The 13,517-nt window shown below is 42.2% G+C and overlaps 1 protein-coding gene across 1 annotated transcript in view; it reads left to right on the forward strand.

The window, feature by feature from the left end:
• Positions 1 to 13,517, forward strand: part of LOC138202812 (receptor-type tyrosine-protein phosphatase S-like) — a 69,266-nt gene that overhangs the window by 20,257 nt on the left and 35,492 nt on the right. Inside the window, exons 4-5 of the mRNA XM_069157095.1 lie at positions 3,053 to 3,194; positions 10,813 to 11,001. Coding sequence (XP_069013196.1) covers positions 3,053 to 3,194; positions 10,813 to 11,001 — 331 coding nt within the window. The remainder of the gene's footprint in view (positions 1 to 3,052; positions 3,195 to 10,812; positions 11,002 to 13,517) is intronic.

A 13,517-nucleotide genomic window follows, 5' to 3' on the forward strand; every position in this document is an offset into this window, starting at 1 on the left:
CTGCTAGCAGTGGTGCTAACTCAGCCTGCATTTTGTGTCGGATTTGACTTAAAAAAACTCTATTGGGTCATCATCTGTCTCTGTTCATATTCTGTCCGTCCCATTTTGCTGCCAGGTCAACACTATTCTAAAGTTAATGTAGTGCTATTTTTTTTTATTTATTTTTTTTATTAATTGCAACACTAACACACAATCCACTAAGGGAATAACACAAAGACAATAATAATAATAATAAAAAATAATGATAAGAGCAGTTAATACAGTTGCAGGTTGTGTTAAGTGTTGTGTGAGTTGATGTTAATATGCTGTTGGTGTTGGTGTAGCCTGTATGTGTGTGTGTGCACGTGTGTGTGTTTATTAAGCAGTCAGTCTAAATTCCAATTGTGGTGTGAGTGTGCTTAAAATATGATTGTGGATATGCAAAGAAAACTAAAGTAAGATAACAGGATAAATTGGATCAAGTTTGTGAGAAATGAATGAGAGATGACCAAACTGACTGAGGTTCTGCTGCAGAATTTTTGATGGGGGGATGATACATTTTCCATAACGAAGTAATCTATGAGAAGCTTTTTCCAGTGTGTAATGTGTATTATATTCCTTGATTTCCAGTTCATGAGGATCGTTTTCTTGGCGACACTTGGGGCCACAAGGAGTAATCAACCGTTTGTTTCGATCAGTTTGATTGTTGATAAGTCATCTAGTAAACAGAGTAAGGGGGGTGATGTTATGTGGCATTTATTGTTTTAAGTAGTGGAGTGAAGTTGAGTCTGTACAGCTCTGACAGCCTGGGGGAAATATTAATACCGAAGTACGTGATGTGACCTGTGCATAGAGAGATAGGTGGTTTATAGGCTGCCACATCCCAGCTGTTTCTGTGTAACGGAAGTATGGCGGATTTATTCCAGTTGATGGCGTAGTTAGAGATGTTGAAGTATGATTCAATAAGTTTAATTGTTTCTTGTAATGATGACTGATGGTTTTGTAAGAATAGCAATATATCATATGCATAGAGACTTCTTTTATGGTGTGTGTTTGGTGTTTGGATTCTTTGGGTGTGAATGTTCTGACGAATGGCAGCAGCTTAAGGTCAAATGAAAATTATGAATAGAGAGGATGAGAGTGGGCATCCTTGCCTAGTGCCCTTGTGCAATGTGAAACTGTATGATATTTGTCCATGTGTTGTAATATAGTGTTACTTAGACTAGCTGCTAACATAGAAAAGCTGACAGTTGAGAACAAAAACGGGCAAGCGTAACGCAGTGCCCCCTGGGGAACGTTATGTATTTCGGGCCATATGAATCGCCCAGATTGCCCAGGTCAGAAAGAGTAGGCTAAAATTTAATGTAAATTATTGTAATTCTGGTTTTCCTTCTTGATTTGCTACAGCCATATTTTTCCTAAATAAAAAGTTTGACACTTTGTAAAACACATCAAGTGATGCTTTCCTTATGTCTGTTTGCTTAATAGGATGCTGGATTCATAAGTTGATTAACTTTCACAAAGCATAAAGATGAGTAAAATGGGGGAAGTTAAACAAAAATTTTAATCTGTCTGGCAACATCTCTAAAACTCATTAATTCGCTGGCAATATCTCATTATGAGCGTTTAATGTGGTAGATGGATTTTTTTTTATACTTCAAACAGTCAAACTATCTCTGTCCTCCAGCTGCTAGTGTTTATGCTAAGCTAAGCTAATTGACTCCCTGGCTCTGGTGCGACAGTTAAAGCACAGATATGAGAGTGATATCAATCTTCTCAGCTAAGTTTTAACAAGAACAAAAATAAGCCTAAAATTTCAAACTATTTCCTTGAAATAATCATTTGACAACAATACAACATTTTTGCGCTTTTCAAGCATACGTCACAAGTTTCAATGAAAATTCACAGCATTTTTCAAAATGTACAAATTAAACCTAAAAAACAAAGGGCCTGATTTACTAAAGGTTTGCGTGTAAAATCACGTGCAAACTTCACATCACCTGCAAAAAAATGTCCAAGCTGATCTACTAATGACGTGCAGTGAGGATTGTGTCTTTCAAATGTGCAATTTGAAATGCAAATAGAACAATTTAGCACCTGCAATGATATTTACAAACCTGAAAGTAGATATAGGAGAAGTGGTTGATGTGTATTTTAGTACGACTGAAAGGAACCTATTAATCAGGTGCGCAAATCTGGAGAGACGACTGCTCTCATTGTTGTGAGAAGGAGACGCAGAGAAACTAAAGAATATGTAGAGAACGTGTTTTTACACCCGCGGAAACATGTTTGACATGACGGAGGGAACAATTATTCAGACATATCGTTTGTCCAGCGATGACATTTCTGAGTTATTGAATGAACTGAATGATGATTGACAGCCAATAACAAGGAGGAGCCACGAAGTACCAGCAATTAAAAAAACTTCTTACGACTCAGCATATCCCCCCCAGTCCCGTTATTCATGTGTGCTGTCACAGGTACTGAATGTGTCCCGCAGAATTCACAGGGAGCTACATAATCACCTGCAAAATGGTTGCAAAACAATTTGCAAACTTTTGGAAGGAACACGCAATTTAGTACCCTTTATTTGTCTATTATATTATCACACTTTATGGACACTGCTGTCAAAAAGCTGAATGTAAAGCAGGCTGGTCCAGAGTACTGTTCAATCTTATGGTTCAGTAGAGGCCTGACTGTATATTGGATATAACCTAATGCTTAAAGATACTGTATTTCAACGAGAGGACCAGAGTCAACCCCCCATATTGGTAAGTATCTACCCGGCTGAAGTGTCGTTGCGCAAGACACTGACTCCCTGCAGCTTCAGGGACGTGTGTGCAGGTACATGTCGTGTATCTGTGCCTGACCTCTAACATTTCTGTGAAGGAGATCAAGTGAAACAGGGATTTCCTGGAAAAGGTCGATACAGTATAATTGCTGTCACATTAATACTGTTAAAGCAAACTTGCTAAGGTGCTGACATGTAACATTACTGTATAGTATGATTTGGAGGATCTGTTTCCTCTTCTGTAACTAATATGTCTTCTTCTGTGGTTCTGTGGCTCTCCAGACCGTAGAGTTTGATGAGGGTGCTGGTGCTGTGCTGAGGATCCAACCGCTCAGAGCACCTCGAGATGAGAACATCTACGAGTGTGTGGCTCGCAACAGTGAAGGAGAGGTGTCTGTCACTGCAAAGCTGGCCATTATCAGAGGTAAGACACAGAAACACACACACAAGGAGTGTGTCCACTTGAGAGGTGCTTTTCCTTTCACGTGTGCACACCTGGCTTCAACCGTCGTCCCCGCTTCACTTGGCTGTCAGTTGAGGATGTGACAGTAGAGCATTGCCACACCCTGCCTCCACAGCAGGCTGCAGTGAACTGTTCTTTTTATAGTCCCTCTGAGTGCAACCAAGCGTGATCTGGCCACAGAGAGGGCCAGCTAGTGCACTAGCTAAGGGGTATTTCAGCATCCCAGCTCGCTGTAATCACTACGCTTCCTGGCCAGGGAGAGGGTGTTAATCTAATGTGCACTGCCTCCTTGGAGGGAAACTTATCTAATGTGATGCTTAAACATGTTATGAACTAAAGTTGCAGCATGTGGCTGCTAGCTTGGGATCTTAGCACTGGCCATCCGCCGAGCACAGCAGGAATGGACGAAGAAATAGAAGGATGGCTGCTCAAGCTGTTACTACATGAAGAAAATCAAGGGATTAGGGCTTGGTTTGGCAGACAACCCTTTTTGCCAGGAGTAATTGAGGAGGACTAGGAAAGAGGGAGGAAAAGGTCGAGGAGAGGTGAGGGGGGGGTTTGATGGAGGGTGAGGAGGTGGGAGTAAGTTGAGTAACACAACAGGATGGTGCGAAACAATAGAGATGAAATGGGATGTCAGAGGAGCTGGGGGTGGGGGTGTAGGAGTGCAGGAGATGGATGGGGATTGTGGAGTTGGCAGGGCTCTGAGGTAAGCAGAAGGCTGCTAGCCCAGGGAATAGACTCCTGTCCATCTGTTACTCAGCCTCTGCGCACACAGCCCCGATCTAAAGCACATTATCACATAAACTACACCTCGAAGGTGAGCCTCCCGGTGTTTGTGCTCTTGTGTTTCTCTGTTCCAGGTATGGTGTAAACTTCTATCTCACTGAGATCCGTATACCATGATGTCACCCATCCCCTTCCCTTCTGTCACAATACAATCTTCCGTTTTTGAGAACAGAATACAGGACAGCAAGAAATATTTAACCCGGGGCTCTGTTCAGATTCAGAGTAGTAAGTAGCCATAATAGTTAAAATTTTCCCTAAATCATATTGCACAGACGGGTTGCATCCAGATAGCAACAGAGGCAATCATTCTGCAAGTATTTTTTTCCCTTGTAAGGTGAGCAATATGATAATAATGGAAGGATTCTCCAATTTAACCCTTTTACTAATCTCTCTTTGACAGATTAAAGAACACAGCACACAGAAATGAACACAGGAGTTCAGGCAACCAGGATATATTGATGAATCTGGTACATTTTTCGAGGAAGAATGGACAACATACCTTTCAAACTCTTTTTGTACCTCTCATCCAGAGACTCTTCATGGGCTAGCAGTCTGACTTAAACCTTTGCCAAAAAGTATTTTGAAACTGGGGTTTCTACAGCTGCAACCGGATGTTATAAGATCTGTCACTCTACATTATTCCAATCTCCAATTCTTCCTTAAATATGGACTTCATTTTCAAAAAAGCCCTTAAGAGAACATGAGTTGCTGGAATTTTTCTTGAGAAATAGAAAAGGACCACTTTCAAAATAATCTATGTGCAGCTTGTATCAAAACAATATTAGACGCAGTCGAGCCAACGTGTCTTCAGATCCCTTCATTCATTTGGATTTTAAAGTTTTTTTCTACTTTTTGATTAACCAGTCTAAATATACAATTTTCACCCCAACATTTACAGGTGTACTTCTAAAAAAATATAACTTCTGATTTTTTTTAACAGTATGCTCCCAATATCACACAGTGATGCAATCAACTATAGGATGAGTGATATACTGCGGAATAAATCATCATCCAGGAATGCTGTTAGATGCACAAAAGTCTGAAAAAATTGCGCGAAGGTCAGTTTTAGTTCATTGGAGAAAAGATCCACCAATCACTGAAGCAGAAAGGAGGCTTTCCATTACTGGTTGAAACCCATCCACTCTCACTGAAAAGACTTTTCATCCCCTGATGTTCCATCTCGTCATTTTGTATAATGGTTGACCGAGACTAATAGCAGCGTTGCACAGTGTGGTTGGCCACAGGATATTTGCTTCTCCTCTATAGGCTGCCTAATGGATGGAGATGTTGTAGGTTATGGTCCGGGACATCTTTCTTTTTGTGCCTTCCCCATCATCATCCTCGCACATCACCCATCCCATTACCTTCTCTTTTTCCTCCATTCTTTTTTCCTCACCATCTTTTCCTGTCTTTGACTCAGGCGCGTTTTCTTTAGCCCACAGCGATAACCATTTCTAATTTCTTCTCTTTTGTTTTATTCATTCTTTCATTTTCGTAGCCATCTATTCCGCCTGACTCGCACTGTCTATCTGGGCTCTGTCTTTATTCCTCCTGTTTCATTTTTACAGGCTCCGTGCTGCTCCACCCTATCCCTTTTATAACTAAACTGCTCCTTTCTATGGACACTGCAGTTGTGTTGTTCTGCCTTTAGGAGACATGAATATCTGCAGTTCTGCATGTTTGAAAACCTCTGGTGGGCGAGAGATTCTCATCACTGCAGCGCCATTTGTGTGTGTTTGTACACGCACGACCTTCACGATGGTGTGTGTGCGCGTGAATGCATGTACGTGGATTTCATTCCTTATGGCCGTTGAGTATGTGCACATGCATCTGTGTGTGTATGGCTGGTTCGTGCAGCGTAATCCTGATTATACTCACCTCCCAGTGTCCCATTTTAGGAGAAAGGGAGATGAGGGATGGGGGAGGAAGAGGGTGAGAGAGAGAGAGAGAGAAGAGGGAGGAGAGATGTTCTGCCACCACGGCAAACACCCTTCATATGAACAACAGAGTCAGATCAGTGATTCCCCCAGGCGTCTGCTGCATTGGCAGGCCAGCGGCTCAAGCAGCCTTTCGGTCTGGAAACAACTGAGAGTATCAACTCAGCCTGCAAGAGGATTACACTCTTTGAGTGGAGAACTGTCTCTTTCGTCACATATACCCTCTCATCTTCACTGTTTTTATTCCATCCTTCCTTTTTTTCTTTTTACTTTCAGTCTTTCCTTCATGCATGTTTGTATGTGATACGTACACGGATGCTACATGTAGGATCATCATGTTTTTCTGTGTTTAGTCCCCGGCCACTAAAATACGGCTCAGGATGGTGAGGACACATGTGGGTTTTTGGCGTGAGTGATCCACGACGCGAGGTCTGATTTGGCATTGTGTTGTGATCTATTATCATAAAGGTCTATTAGCATTTAAAGTGCTCCCCTTCAGCCCTCCTGCAGTCTATAGGAGTCACAGCATTACAGCCTCTGAAGACTGCTGAGTGCCAGCAGATTAATCCTGAATCAGGCTCCCCGAGATCTGCTTTTATTCAGGCATCTTTCATGCACATGGCTATTTCCCACTGAAATGAAGTGAAATATGAATAGGATACCTGTTTCTTAACCAGAGGAAATGATGATTTGACTGTCGTGGAGCGAGTGTTTGTGTGTTTGTGAGAGGAAATACAAAGAAACACAAGGAGAGAAAAAAAACCTGGATTCATGTTTGTTTGTTTGCATCATATGCATTATGTGCTTGACTCTTTGGGCGTGTGTGTGTGTATCTTTCCATGCTACTACTGTGTGTGTGTGTGTGTGTGTGTGTGTGTGTGTGTGTGTGTGTGTGTGTGTGTGTGTGTGTGTGTGTGTGTGTGTGTGTGTGTGTGTGTGTGTGTGTGTGTGTGTGTGTGTGTGTGTGTGTGTGTGTGTGTGTGTGTGTGTGTGTGTGTGTGTGTGTGTGTGTCTGTGTCTGTGTGTCTGTGTGTGCGTGCGCAAATTGCATATTTGCCCAGATCTGGTTGGCTCCTCTGACTGGTTTTGGGCACCAGGCCTGATTGCCCTTCTGCAAACATAACGAGGCCAAAATGTACGTTCTCAACCTCTTGATACACACAAATACACACAAACACAAAGCTCCGGGGAACAATGCTGCTCAGCCCTTGCCAATGTTCCCCCAAACACTGTTGACACACAGTGTTTATGTACACATGTTGCATTTTTCCATAGGCTGTCTTATCAATTTAACCAGGAGATGAAAAATAAGCAGTACTTTTGTGCAGCAGTGTTTGCATTTGATAAATGATTCATTTGTTGAAAAGTGTGATCAAGGCCATGCCCGCAGTATCTATTTCAAGCGGTCGCTGACTCATGCAGGGGCCTGGCTGAATACCTGTAGCTCTCTATTCTCCTCTCCAGTGAACTGTACTTTAATGTCCAGTACAACTATCTGTCTGCTGGTTTTTCTGCATTTACAGCGCAGAGGGTGAATCTGCCGCTATTTGTTAGTGTGCTCCGTCTGTCTTTCTATAGCGCCCCTCTGCTTGACTGTCTGATTATGGTTTTAAGAATTCTATTTACTATATAGTTTTTTTCAGTTTGCTCTAAAGACTTTTACTTATTTTCAAGGACTGTTGTGTTATGTGCATACCAACACCTCCCATGCACTCTAATATCATGTGATATTAGCCCTGCAGGCTGTAAATCTGTTATCTAAATTTTACATGAATACATTATTACTCCATTCTATTCTATTTTTTGTTTGTATTGTGGCTGCTTAGATTTGTTAAAGCCTGCATTCAAATCTGTTTTTCTTCTTTTCTTATGGTTGAATGTCTGAGCCTCACAGTGCAGAATGATGGGTGTGTTGATTTCAAAACTAGGGGGTGAAACCATATACACAAAGTATTATTCAAAGTAGAATATTTTATATACCTCTTGTAAATCTTCAAATAGGAGGGGAAGGAATGGTAAATGTTTGCATTGCTTATTAGCTGTAAATTAACATGGAGCTTGCAATAAGATAAAAAAAAAAAAATAAATAAAAATTAAAAAAAAAAGTGTAAAAAGCTCTCTTCCTATCCTTTTTATAAAATTAGAATAATAAAAAGTACATTTTAAAGGAAGGAAACAAAACCTTTGATGATTTGAGCTTCATCAATCGGAGGTTTTGCTCCTTAATCTCACTGAGTGTCTTTAGATTTTGAACAGGACTAAACAAGCATTTCGAAGATGTGGCTCCATGGACTCCAGAGAATTTGAGTTTTCTACAGTTTAATGACATTTTATAGACTAAACCATTATGTCTGTCTGTCTGTTCCTGTCTCTCCTACTTCCCTCTAATTATTCAGTCCAAGGTCCACCAACACGGTGTATTTGCTGCATTAATAAAGACCTGACTGGAATACCGAGCCAGACCCCCTTCAGATGTACACACACACACACGCACGCACGCACGCACACACACACACACACGCACGCACGCACGCACGCATATATGCTCATGCCCCAAGACCGGTGCAGTGCCGTGCTTTAATTAACAGCCAGGGAGTCCATGTAGTGGTAGCCGGCGGAGTGATAAAGAGACCATCTGAACCTTCTCAGGAGAGGGGTGGGGTTGGGGGAGGGCAGAGCGGAGCAGATGTAGGCCTAGCATATTCCTCACCTCGGGGGAGCTCGCCTCCTGACCTGCCCATCGATCTCCCTCCTCTCCTTCCTTTCTCTTCCTCCCTGTTTCATCAATGGTCATACCACAGGCCTCCATTCAGGTGGCTCATTAGCATTGATCAGTCGGAGATGGCGGGGTGGGGGTATGTGGGGGGGAGGGGGTGTCAGGGTGGTCTCCTCCCTCCATTCGGGTCTCAAGTGTCTCGTGTCAGATGGTTGGTACGGGGCCTTATCGCTACACTAAACATCATCATCGGATGCTGCTCTGAGCTTTGAGTCCTCTCTTGCCGTCTGTGGCATTTCTCCTTCCTCCTCTTAGCTACAGCATCAGCAACAGCTTGACATTCCTATCTGACAGAGTCTCTCCAAGGCTGATGGCTGTGGATAGAGAGAACGAGAGCGATAGATCCTATCTCCACTCAGCCTCTCATCCTCATAGCAGATTGTGCGGGAACAGATGGTATATGTCTGTCATGTGGTTAGGTAGCAGGGGGCCCGGAGGAGCAGAGGAAAAACACACAGTTCGACGTGGCCACAGTCTGCGCTGGGCTCCAGATTTGCCTGTGATGCTGAGCTCGAGCGAGCAAACTTTGAGCGCCTTCGGTCGTGCGTGACAATCAAGAGGTTCCGATGGGTTTGATTTATCACCCGAGAAAATTGCCATCTTGGTAATTGCTTTACTGTTGTAGGGGAGTGGAATATATAATTACAGTTCTAGGTATGGAGGAGGTGTCTATGTGTATGTGTGAGAGAGATAGAGTGGTTAAAAGGGTAAGGAGAGGAGGAAGCAGGAAGGCTGATGGATGCTTGCTTACGTGTCTGGCCATCTGGACTCTTGTCACCGAGATCCTTAATCCCATTCACCAGAGAAAGTGTACGAGAGCGTGTTTGTGTGTATGTGAGATGGAAAGCAACTGCTTTTCAGCGCGCACACCTTCCTTTTCCTGGACATGTGTGGAAATGCCACACAACATTATTCCACACATTGCAGAAATCTCTGAGGATGCTAATGAGAACATAGTTTTACAAGCAAATATGTACACACAGAGACACACACACACACCCAACGTAATCAGACATATCCAGACGCATGTAGACACATCCCAGATCGGCCTCTCTAATCGTTGGTACATTTTAACAATTACTGCTAACAAGTCCTTATTACCCCTAGTGCCCTGCCCCTCCTCTTGATCCCAGCTTCTAATTGCTGCTGCTGTTTCTGAGCAGCCTTCTGCATAGTTATTAGACAGGAATCATTACCAGCACATAACACTGAGCCACACCTTTGAAAATTCACAGTTCACTGCCACCAAAACATATATATTTCTGAGTTAGGAAAGTACTGTATATGTGTGGCTTTGTGTGTGTGTGTGTGTGTGTGTGTGTGTGTGTGTGTGTGTGTGTGTGTGTGTGTGTGGGAATGTGTCGGCACTTAAGTAGCTCCTGCTGACTGGGTGGTATGTTTATACTCCTCTAGAAACAGCCTGTCAAACACACACAAAAACCCAGCTCAGTTTCTGCCCACCTGCTCTATCACCTAATGATTAGCTCGCTGTGGGCATGAACACGAAGCTTTGATCACGAAAGCTATAGTGGCCCCGCTGTCCTCGCCATGTATCTCCACTTTCAAGGGTCTGCAGATGTTAAAGGGGGGAACAGTGGCTCTCACATTACTGCTCGTGTGAGCAAGTCTTATGTTTTACCACAGAAGCAGGAAAGTAAGGATTGAGTGCGTGGCCGGACTTTCTGTGCAGGCAGTGCAACTACTCATTTGTTTTCAGAAGAACTGCAGCTCGATGCTCCCAAAAAATAAGGAGAAACACATTTGTTCACTGTCCAATATGAATGACAAAATACCAGCAAAACTGAAGACTTTTCCATCAGCCACAGTTGTCGTCTGTGTTTGGCACTCAAATGTTTTAGCATTCTTACATGATAAACTAAGTGAAAAATATCCCTGATAAATCCGAGCATGTTAGTATTGTCACTGTAATTATGTTAAAATGCTAATATTTGCATTTAGCTCAAAGCACTGTTTTGCCTATATACAGCTTCTGGTCTTTTTTTTTTTTTTTTTTTTAAGTGGTTGCATTGTGTTTTGAATGCTACATGCTTATTTTTTTTTCTCTTACTCCTTTCAGAGGACCTGTTGCCATTTGGCTTCCCCAGCATCGACATGGGTCCCCAGCTGAAGGTGGTGGAGCGGACGAGGACGGCCACCATGCTGTGCGCCGCCAGCGGCATCCCTGACCCGGAGATCTCCTGGTTCAAAGACTTCCTGCCCGTGGACCCGAGCTCCAGCCAGGGTCGCATCAAACAGCTTCGATCAGGTGAGATAGACGAGTTTTAGCCCCAATTATTTCAATTGCCAGCTACTAAACAAACAGTGCATCTAAAGCTTAGCAAATGTAGCTATCAGGTAAATAAATCCCTGTTGCTCTAAATTTGGTGATTATCACGTTTTAATTATGATTGAGGGATTACATGCTGCTCTCTGAGTTTATCTACATCCTTTGGGGCTGTAAAACCTTTTTTAAAGCCAATTTCATCAAAAGGATAATTGTGCCATCCTTAAGCCAAGAAAAAAATGTGGTTTTTTTTTTATCAACATTTGGGAAAGAAGATTATGAAAAGATGTCACTTAAAAGGCAAAACCCTCTTTCCACTATGAATCATAAATGTCAAAAACCACAGCAGCATGCCGTTGAGGGGGTTGAAAACATTCATACATAATTATAAAGTAAATCCACTTTGAAATAAATGCTTCATATAAAAATCAATTGGCCCCAAAACAACCATAATTCTCTTTTCTCAGAATCAATAGATGCAGAAATCTAAGTTTCTTCACATCAGGCTTTTAACTAATGCTCCTCTTATCTTGACCCGCCCACCCTGAAATTGTGTGAAATGATCTAAGTGTTGTAAAATGGGATGGCAAGATCACTTTGCCTGGGACGGTAAGAAATGAAGAGTAAGGAGAGAAAAGGACTTTTTTGCTGCCGGAGAGAGGGGAGACAGGAGAGACAGATTGAGGGAGGAATACAGAGGAATCACATCTTGCGCTTAAGACAGTTTTTCAGCTTTGCTTATGCTCTTCTGTATAGATGATACAGTGTCTCCTGGAGTAGGCAGACATGTTTTTTCTCAGCCATTCTCACTCAGCCATCCTCAGGAGGAATGAAAGTGACGGTGAGGAGAAACCATTTTGTTGTTGTTTCATCCATATTCTCTGTGCTCCTCCGTCCTGCCACTCTGATGTCTCCCTGCTGTCATTCTTCACCGATCACTGGTGCCCTTTGTCAACTATGTGCCTGCGTCTCCATTTGCAGAATTAGCCTTCATAATGTTTAAATACATTTATCATGCCTCAGGCTAAAGCTGCATTTCCCAGGCAAAAAGTTAAAACCTGATGATGCACATAGTAGAAATTATATCGAAGGTACCACGTTGTTTTGTATTGCTCGAGAGAGCTAGTTAGTTACAGAGCAGTAACGGTAATTTACCACTTTCTCTGTTTGAATGCTTAGTTTAGAATTACGCTTATTGTTCATAATTTAGATTTTGCAATTTACAAAACTTTTAGGTTGAGGACTAATTGATAGGCAAATGTAATCTGATTTTGCATTGCAAGCTTACATGATGTAATAAGCAGCAGGACAAAGCCATTCACATTTGCCTGAACCATGATAGCATCCACGACCAGCTTTCCTGCATTAGGAGTAGACTAAACAGTGGATTGAATCCTGAAAAATCATGCAACTTTAACTATAGATGATGTGCTCATTAGCCTTGCAAATAGCGCTGTGTTAAAGTTGGTCTAGCAGTAAACTAGCTGCTGGACATGCTAATGTTGGCAGCGCATTTTAGAGCAGATAAACACAGTGTTTTATCCGTTCCTCACGTTTTGCTGTTGTATTTTAGCTCATTTGTATTCTTCAAATGCAACGTTTCGCTCTCACTACGGCCCCGTGTTCACTGCTTCAACATGTGGAGAATTCCTGCTGTTTGCAGGTTCTGTAGCTGCCGCTGTCTTTCTGTGGAGAGACCTCTTTTAGCCCAAACAACACATCTTAAGTATAATATCCCTTAACCTACTGATGTGTAAAAGTGGAGGCTTACCACTATACTGTAGAATGCCTGTAGTATAATTGCCTTTGTGTAAAACAGTCTGCAGTGAGTGTGGGTGGAACAGCGCTGCTGCTGCTGCACAGATGCAGGTGAAACAATAGATACCCTCCCAAAAAATATCCTTAAATGGCTTAAACCTGTGGTATGAAAAGTTAGAAACATGCCAGTGAGAGCAGTGCGTTGATTATTTTATTATTTACAATAAACACAATGCAACTTGTTCTCTTATTAATGTTGGTGGCCTTGAATCTACAAAATAACAAGAGTCTCCCTGAATCATGCACCTGGAAACCAGTTTTGTTTTTTTTGTTTTTTCATTGGTATTTTTTAGATCTAAAATTTCCTAATTTGTCCTCATAAGTTTCAATCGGTCTACTTTGGGATGTATTTGCTGCTCTGTGGATTGTCAACAGGGATGAGACTGATTCACCGGTACAGTATGTTAGGTCACATATCACATCAATGAAACAGAAGCAAGACAAATGGCTCTGTGAGAGATGCCGCAGGCTCTAATAGCTTTTAAAATCACCAAAAGCATCACAAACCTGAACAACAAAATGCGCTGTATAATGAACCGAACACTGCAGTGAAATGAGATGGAGGAAATCAATTACACCTGAGCTCGGCAAAGAATAACAGCAAAATGTGTTATGGATGAAACACTCCTTTAAGATCTGTTTAATGGAGGCACCTTCCGAGCGATGCCTCTGATTTAGTG

This window comes from Embiotoca jacksoni, unplaced genomic scaffold (assembly GCF_022577435.1).
Source record: "Embiotoca jacksoni isolate LCO1_2020_lvr unplaced genomic scaffold, fEmbJac1.0.p SCAF_22, whole genome shotgun sequence".
In the NCBI taxonomy this organism is placed as follows: domain Eukaryota; kingdom Metazoa; phylum Chordata; class Actinopteri; family Embiotocidae; genus Embiotoca; species Embiotoca jacksoni.